The sequence below is a fragment of the Camellia sinensis genome, chromosome 15 (assembly GCF_055761805.1).
Source record: "Camellia sinensis isolate YWXY chromosome 15, ASM5576180v1, whole genome shotgun sequence".
NCBI lineage: Eukaryota > Viridiplantae > Streptophyta > Magnoliopsida > Ericales > Theaceae > Camellia > Camellia sinensis.
The window spans coordinates 15,769,674-15,778,801 of NC_138975.1; the positions used below are offsets into that span (position 1 = coordinate 15,769,674).

The 9,128-nt window shown below is 37.4% G+C and overlaps 1 protein-coding gene across 1 annotated transcript; it reads left to right on the forward strand.

Moving 5' to 3' along the window:
• The first annotated feature begins 2,075 nt into the window (after window positions 1–2,075).
• LOC114278691 (WAS/WASL-interacting family protein) lies at window positions 2,076–6,603 on the forward strand. Its single transcript, XM_028220788.2, has 3 exons — window positions 2,076–2,415; window positions 2,617–2,775; window positions 6,232–6,603. Exons 1-3 carry the CDS (start codon window positions 2,373–2,375, stop codon window positions 6,549–6,551), a joined length of 522 nt encoding a protein of 173 aa, XP_028076589.2. The 5' UTR covers window positions 2,076–2,372; the 3' UTR covers window positions 6,552–6,603.
• The last annotated feature ends 2,525 nt before the right edge of the window (window positions 6,604–9,128 follow it).

The following is a 9,128-nucleotide window of genomic DNA, read 5'->3' on the forward strand; positions in this document are numbered from 1 at the left end:
CTTTTTATGACAAAGGTTTAGAAAGAGGAAGGAGGTTGCAATGGGGTTAGTCGTTGCGGTAAGAGGTTAATTAGGGTTTTGATATGGTTAGGGCTTTGCAGATGGGAAGAGTGGGAAGGGTAAGAAAGAATGGTGAGAAAAAAGAGAACATAAAGGGCAAAACAGTAAAAAAGTTTTTGTAATTACGTTTTTTAATTGAGGGTTGCTAAAAATCCTTATCTGTTTTTTTTGGACCCCAACCTATTTTATTTTTTTATTTACAATTTTGCCCTAACATCAATTTTCATTTTTTACCACATCCTTATCTTTCAAACCCTAACCTTAATCCGAACCCCAACCCCACCTCTACCTCTACTCCATTCCGGCCGGTAGCCTTCTCTTGCAGCCATCTTAGTGCCTCCCCACCAACGGCCACCCTCTCATCATCGCGATCCCCTTCCACTTCTCTCTCTCTCTCTCTTCTTTTTCTTTTTTTGGGTTCGTGGTCATCCTGTCGTCGCGAACTCCTCATCACCATGGCCGCCGAGTTTGACCTCGATCTCGATCCCCAACCATCTTATTTTTCTTTTCCCAAAACTCTAACCTTAGCCCTAGGGTTTTTAGAAATGGTAGCAGTGATCTGGGTTACGATGAGAATAAAAAAAAAGAGGAGGAGGAGAAGGAGGTAGTGATAACAGCGGCGGTGGATTGCGATGGGGAAAAGAAGAAGAGAAGATGAGGTAGCGAGGTGCGACAATGGTTTGTCGGAGCTGAGACAGAGGAGGTGAAGAAAAAGGAATAAGGAAGAAGAATGAAGGTAATGACAATGGTAGGACTGCCGATGATTGAGCTGCCGGAGGTGGTGGTTAGAAGTGGGGCTAGGGTTTGGGTTTAGATTTGGATTTGGATTTGGATTTGGAATTATGTGCATAATTGCTATTAAGGTAGGAATTCAATGAAAAAATTGAGGGATTTCATTTTGTTAGGTAAGGATTCAAAGAGTGGAGGCAAAAACAACCCTCTTTCTAATTTATTTACTTATATATATATATATTTATTTTTTTTTAAATTTCTCCTGAGTATCATTCAAAATCCTTTGTTGGCTGCCTCTATTTGCACACTGCGTTTCATCTCAAGACACACCACTACTTAAGGCACATCTTTAGTAATTTGATAAATAAAACATTTGCTCAATACACACTACAATCTTCCATCTTTACCCTTATTTGCACACTCCACCCATAATCTTTCATTTTTACCCTCACTCACTTACTCACTCATCCACGATCTTCCATTTTCCCCTCCATTCTCTGTTACATTGTCGTGCCATTCAAAACCAGTGGTGAAGACCCATTCTCCTTCAATATCTGTTTCCTCAAAGATGTTGCCGGTGGTGCTCGTTGTTGTCATCATAGTTGGAAACAACTCCACATTAGAGATACAATAGGTGAGAATTCTCATTTGGCTTAGATTTTAGGGTTTTATGTACGTTTTTCCATTGTCATGAGCATTGTATTTGAAATTTCATTTTCTGAACCGTTCGACACTGTATTTTTGAACATTAACCATTTGTCCGAATTGATTATGTCAAACAATGTAAATTTATTTGACACTTTAGTGTCGAACATAACTAAATTATTCGGAGGTAGCCTGTCGAACATAATTATATTGTTCGAAATTAGAGTGTCGAACAAAATGTAATTGTCTAGTTCTATACTTCTGAACAGACTTATTCTTCACTGTTTTTTGTTTCATTTTCAGAAATAGATGACCCTTCTCGTTTTCTACCCATTATCTCAGAGAGGTGACGTCGTGCATTAACAAATCTTACTCGTGGCTGAGGTCGAGGTCAGGGTGATGATATTGAGAGAGAAAATACGCAAGTAACGTTTCAGATACTTGGTGTGTATTGTATTTATTATAGTCCTTTATGATAATTTTACAAAAGATGTGTATAATAACCTTTTGTCCTTTGTGGTCTTGTGGTCCTTTGAGATGAAAGATGATGTGTAAATAGAGGCTCCCCTTTAACCAACTAGGCCTAGTCTAGTTGGCCACCATACCTTCTTTAGGAGGCTTAGTGCGAAGAAGGTTATGAATTCAATTCCTTTTAAGGGAGTTGAATTAAGAAAATGTAAACACTTGAGTGCTTTGCAAGAGTGAAGAGATTTTCTATTGGTGTTGATCTAATAATTGCCAATTAACATTAACCCATAAAAGAAAATAAAAATAAAATGGAGGCTCCCCTTTGTCACGTCAATGGACGGCATCGTTCCATCCAAGTGTTGTGTTATGAAGGTCAAATACCGATGGCGATGGAGAGGTAGAGAGCCGCTACCAATACGAAGAAGATAGAGAGAGAGAGATCATCAGTATCAGCAAAGCACTTAACAATGAGTGAAAGTCCGAAGCTCTACGCCAACAAACCTAAGAAAGGTAAATATAAATACATCAATCATCACTCTCAATACTTTTCACTACTTTACAAATCAATATTATTATTCTGTTTTTTGAAAACAGATTGTTGTGGTCGGAGAAGAAGAAGAACCTTTTACTTTTCCTTTTTACATTTTGAAATGATTTGTGTTCTCTGATGTGTATATATATATATATATATATATATTTGTGTATTGACAGCGCAGCTGAAACAATCACCACCACCACAGTCGTCTTCGTCAATGGCAACTCAGCCTCCGTCGAAGCCTCCTCCGCCTCCTCAACCCCCGAAGGAATCATTCGCTCGCCGTTACAAGTTCGTTTGGCCTCTTCTCCTCGCTGTCAATATCGCCGTCGGAGGTTTCTCTCTCTCTCTCTCTCTCTCTCTATATATATATATATATATATGTATGTATTTATGTATGTATTTGTGAATTGTGAATTTTTTAGCGATTGGTTGAGCTAATTTATTTAGGTTTTATATTCGTTTTAGATTGAAGAAAGGAAACACTAGATTTAGGGTTTAGTCGCATTTCATGTCTCAGAGAATCAGAATTTTTGGATTTGGTTGGTAAGAGCATTTCCAACCCTTCTCCAAATTTTTTATCTAATTTGATTATAAATTTAAGTAAAAAACTTGTTTTCATATGGACTACTCTAATCATTTTATCAAATTTTCATCAAAATCTGTTTTAAATTTCCCTCTTATCCCAAATTTGATTTAAAAAAAAAAAAAATCCATTGCTTCATCTTCTTAAATTTTTATCAAACTCAAATTTGATGAATTCTTAATTCGATGAAAAAAATGACTCTCCTTTGATTTGATGGAAGGATTTGAGATGATTTTTTAGTACTTTTTCATCAAATTTGAAAGAAATGAAAAATGATGAAGGATTGGAGATTCTCTAAGTGATGCGATTGTGATTTTGGCAGAATAATGGGGAGAGATTTGGAGGACTAATTTGCTTGATTTATGGAAGCCCCACTTTGTTTGGTAGTTTTTGACCTTTATTCTTGAAATTCTATTAATCAGCCTATAAATATAGATAGATGATATATGGCTTGGTTAACAAGATAGTAATTATATTGCCTTGGGGCTTTGTGGAGGTTAGATCCCCTCAAGGTGGTCTAGTTGGAAGTCCAATCCCCTTGAAGTGATCAATTTCTCCTCTGTTCTGTAGTAGTTCTTTTATTTTTTTGGAGTGATCCTGGAGTGTTCCTATCATTTAGTAATCTTTAATCAAGAATGGTGAGAACCAATGCTGAGTGTGTGAACTCCTCAATCAACATGGCATGTCCTTGGAGAGGAAACAAAAAGTATCGATCAACTTCTAACGTCTGCGGTGAACATTAACAAGAAGCCTGATACACTCATTAAGTGGTGAAGCTTGATACTCTCATTGAGATATTTAAGAATCATGACGGCTCTGCAACCAATTGATCCTCATTGCTTATGGATCACATATCATCACAACACCATGAAGATCGTGGAAAAGTAGGTCATGACGAACACTAATAACGACCACGATCACAACCACCACGTTGGGTGTTCTTGAGACTCAGACCAAGGACTTCAAAAAAATACTAAAAACTAATTTAGGCCATGTTGGACAGCCAATTTTTTGGCTCAAAAAGCCAAAAAGCCACAAAAATTTTCAAAAGTCAAAAAAGCCAACATGTCATATCATACACATTAATTAACCACTTTTTTTCTCTTACAACTATCTATTCAACTAAAAAAATCATTCCAAACACACTTAGCTTTTTTCATCTCATAAAAAAATCAAAAGCCACTAAAAAAGTCAAGTTGCCAAGCGGGCACTTAGTAAAAAAATAATAAATAAAAAACACTCATCATTTTCATATAGTTTTTACATGTTTTTAGGGCAAAAAAATATATTTTTTAAATTTAAAAATATATTTTTGGTGTTTATTCTTGTCAAACTAATATCTATTTTTTTCAAAAACATTCCATAAATTTGATTATGAAATTCAAACCAAACAAAGCCATTATTTTCAGTTTTATCCAACAGTTGGGAATATGAAAGTTGAAATTGCTTCGATCAATCTTGAAAGGGAGGCAATTTAGTAGTATGACTGCTTCGAATCTAATCGACGTATTCTCATGTGGATGAATTTGTAGAAGGGTTAATGGTTCACTTTGGCCTTTTAGCTTTCAAAGTGTGCATACACCTCTACTGTCTTAGAATACCAGAGCTTGGTTTGAACGCCTTTTAAATATAGTGTGACGTTAGTCAGAACATTAATTGGTTGGGACTTTTGTTGAAGGATTGAAGCCTGAAATTCGGCATTAACTTAAATCATAACGCACGATGATGAACACAATTTCCATTGGGTACATGCAGGAAAAACGTTTGTCAAATGACGAAAGGAGATCTTTTCAAAAATTTAGCCAAAAAAATGGTTCAATAGAAATTGACACACTCAATTGCTTAAATCATGTAGAGGCCCTAAAAAATATTACATAGAATGAATTAAAGAGTGCACTAAAAAGGGGCTTTGTTGGAATTTTGATGAGAAGTGTCAAATAGGATGTCATTGCAAAGAAAAATTATTATTGATGTTTGAGTCTGTCAAGGGTGGTTCAGACAAGGAGCTTGATTGTGGTGATGTTTGTCTAGTGACATGTGCTCTTCTAAATGTTTGAAGTACCGTGTCGTACACATAACACTTGGGTAAGGGTACAGAATATGTCTTACATGTGTAGTTAGACATGCACCTAGTAGCATATGTAGGAATCCGAGTTAATCATAAAACTTTGCATAAATCCCATATTATGTATAAAATGCTGTGGCACCTTGTGAACACCATTTTATCCTAAAAAAATAAAAGAAGTATATTAAGAAATATAAAAATTTTGTTGTTGCTCCGTGTCCTTGGACATGGAATTAGATGCACTGTACAGACATATACCCACAGTTGACACTTATACCCGAGTCTATGTAACACAGATGATTGTGCAAAGATACTTATCAACCTTTAGGAAAGGTTGTTTAAAAGTAGGGGAATGATACGATTGTGACTTTAGTTGAATAATGGGAAGAGATTTTTAGGACTAATTTGCTTTTGATTTTTTGGAAGCCACTTAGTTTGGTAGTGTTTGACGTTTATTTTATAATTTCTATTAGCTTACAGATATATGTAGTTGCTGTATGGCTTTGTATGGCTTGGTTAAAGAAAGTAGAAATAATATTGCCTTGGGGCTTTGTGGAGGTTAGATGCTCTCGAAGTGGTCTAGTTGGAGGTCCCGATCCTCTCAAAGTGATCGATTTCTTTCCATTCTCTAATCGAATTTTGCTTTTATTTTAGGGAGTGATCCTATAGTGTTTCTGTTTAGAGGGAAATTAAAATTCCCCAGGCAATACTGAAGATTCAAGAATCATTTGGCAAGACCTTTTTGTTATTCCCATTTGGTTTTTTTATTTTATTTTCCACAACACTTCCTAGTGCCAAGATGAGGTTTGGTATGCTGGTAACTTGGTGGGTTGAAGTAGTAGGCAAGTATAATTTCTCTTGGAATTAGGTGATTTGAGTGAGATATTTTTGCTGTCCTGGATCTGCCGCTTACAAATCACATTATGGATGTTTTGGTTGTTGTGAGTTACTTTTCACCATTGTATATGTGAAGACAACAGACATATATACTAGTTATGCAAGAAATTGTTCACTGTAAAACTAGCAAATTGATTAGGTGGTGTGACATTGGAATATAGTAAGTGGAGTATACTCAAATTTGTTTGCAAATTGATGGGAATCTTAGTCACTTCTTATCTGACTGGGATGTAAATTTTGTAGCTTATCTGTTCATGAGGACAAAAAAGAAGGATGCAGGCGTTGAGGAAGGAGAAGTCCCAAATGTTCCTCCCACTCCAGGTCCAACAACTGCTGCTGCAGTTGTTCCAATTGGTGAAAAAACATCATTCCCTACACCCATCATAGAATCTGTGATGTTACGTGACCCAATACCAGAGAATCAGCAGCGTGAACTTTTCAAGTGGTTATTGGAAGAGAAGAGGAAGGTGAAGCCAAAAAATTCTGAAGAGAAGAAGCGTATTGATGAAGAGAAAGCCATCATTAAGCAGTTTATTCGAGCAAAATCGATTCCAAGTTTGTAATTCCTAAACATTTCTAGTTTCACAGCAATAGGAGATTCTATAATTGGAATTCTTTCCCTGTGTTCACTCTTTCTTTTGGGTTATGGTTGTTTGGGATTTGCTTCCTTTGAATATCAATACATGTGATGGAAAAAACTGGTTGAGTTTTCTTTTGTTTATTGTTTTTTTTTTTGTTGCTCGAGTTCATAGTGAAAGAACTATCTGGTCATCCTCAACCTCATTAAAGCTTTTACCTTTTCAGACTGTGACATGCATGCAGTCTTATCTAGGTCTTACATCTGCGTAGCCTTGTGATGGGAAAAAGTGGTGCTCTCGTCATCTTCTTTGAGCAATATGGCGGTTGAATGCTGCCTCCATAAAGTTTACTCCTTTTCCAGTAAGAAGTTTATTTCATGCTCGAGCCACCTACATTGCTGTGAACAACTTGATGTTTGGGAGCCATTCCTGAAAAGTAGTTTTCAGCTTTCAAGAGATCTTAGACAACGAGATATTTGTCTCCCTACATGTTTCTCCTATGTGTAGAGATCTATCTTCTCTTCTTTGTTGAGGTGACCTGGATGGTGTTATTAGGGAGCCAAGGTTACTTGAGGGTAGGGCTGAGAATAAATTGAATAGCTTGGTGCTCGTTGAGGGCTCGGTTTGGCTTGGTTTGTTTAGTAAACGGGTCGAGTTCAAGTTCGAATATTAGACTCGTTTAGTAAACGAGTCGAGTTTGAGCTCGTATAAGTTTGGCTCGTTTATCTTTATTTAAATTATATAATAAATTGGAAAATTTATTGGAAAGTCTTATTTTGGGAACTTCTGTATCATTTGGTCCTACGTTTTTAGGAATGGCAACGGGGCGGGGCGGGGCCGGGGATCACCCTCCCCGTCCCCGATGGCAGAACTCCCCTCCGTCCCCGTCCCCATCCCCGACGGGGAACCCACCACCACTCCCACCCCCGCCCCCTACGGGGATCGGGTTTCCCCGACTCCGAAAATCCCCGGCCAAAACAACAACATCAACATCTCAGTGAGCTCAAAAAGTAACATTAAGAAGATTATAAAAAATCTGTTCTTCTTCATCAAAAAAAAATCTTCTTCAGATTTGTATATATTAGGGGTGGGCGCGGGTCGGTTGCGGCCACGGAACCTCTAATCCGCCATCCGTCCGCCAGATTGGCGGATTGAAGAAAATCAATCCGCATCCGTCCGCCAATCCGGCGGATGTGGATTGAGCGGATTGGCGGTTTGGCGGATGGATGCGAATCGGTTTGGCGGTTTAAAATTTTATAAATTTTCAACATAATTCAACTTGTGCACTTCCTCAAATAAAAAAAAAAGAAAAAGAAAGTATTACAGTCAATGACTTAAAAAAGTATTACAATCATTGTATGCCTTATCCAAAGAAAAAAAGTTTGAAACTTTAGAATATCACGATCACTGCATGCCTCATCCACATATTACAATCACAGCATGATTCATCCCCATAAAATATTACAATCTGTGATTCTTAAAATATAATAACAATTCATTCCACCAAAACCATGAACAGAGCAGTAGTAGAGATTGAATGTCTCTGTATTGTTACATCTACATATGTTTTTGAAAACAAAAACCAACCAGCATATATCATATTTTCTATTTATTATTTTTAGAGTTACATTTAAAAACTAAAAAATATATATGAATAATACGTTTATTTTTTTCAATTCAAAAAATATATTCTAGTTGAAAATTTTTTTCAACTAAATATTTAAACTCTTTTTCAATTGAAAACACAAACATAATATTTAAACAAATTGAAAATACAAAGTCTTATAAATTACTAGGGGTGCTCGTGATTTGGCGGTTTGGCGGTTCGGTTGCGGCCAAAAAATCTCAAATCCGCCATCCGTCCGCCAAATTGGCGGATTTGAGAAAATCAATCCGCAACCGTCCGCTCGTCATCACGCATCCGTCCAAAATGTGGCGGATCGGTTCGGTTCGGTCGGTTTTGGCGGATCGGTATATCCGCTGCTCACCCCTAGTATATATATATATATATAACATAAAAATTAATATATAAAAAAATTAACAAAAAAATTAAATCTTCTTCACAAAAAAAAATCTGTCATATATATATATATAACAATCATAAAAAAAAATTAATCATAGATATATATATATACACAACAATCAGATCTGTTCTTCATCAGATATATATACAGATCTGTTCTTCTTCTTCAGATTTTCAGATCTTCAGAGAGAGGGAGAGAGGCAGAGAGAAGAGAGAGGGAGGAGTGACGCCGTGAGCATCGCAGCAGAGAGAGGGAGAGAGGCTGAGAGAAGAGAGGGAGGAGTGACGCCGTGAGGGAGAGAGGAGGAGCGGCCGACGCCGACGCCGGCGCCATCGCCGACGCCGGCGCCATCGCCGTGAGCATCGCAGCAGAGAGAGGGAGAGCATCGCAGATTCGCAGCAGAGAGAGGGAGATCATCGCCCCTAGAGAAGAGAGTGTGAGTGGGAGAGAGGAGTGAAATGAAAGGAAATAACCTAAACACATACTATATATATTCGGGGATATATACAGGGTGTGCTCGGGCCGGGGCCAGGGCGGG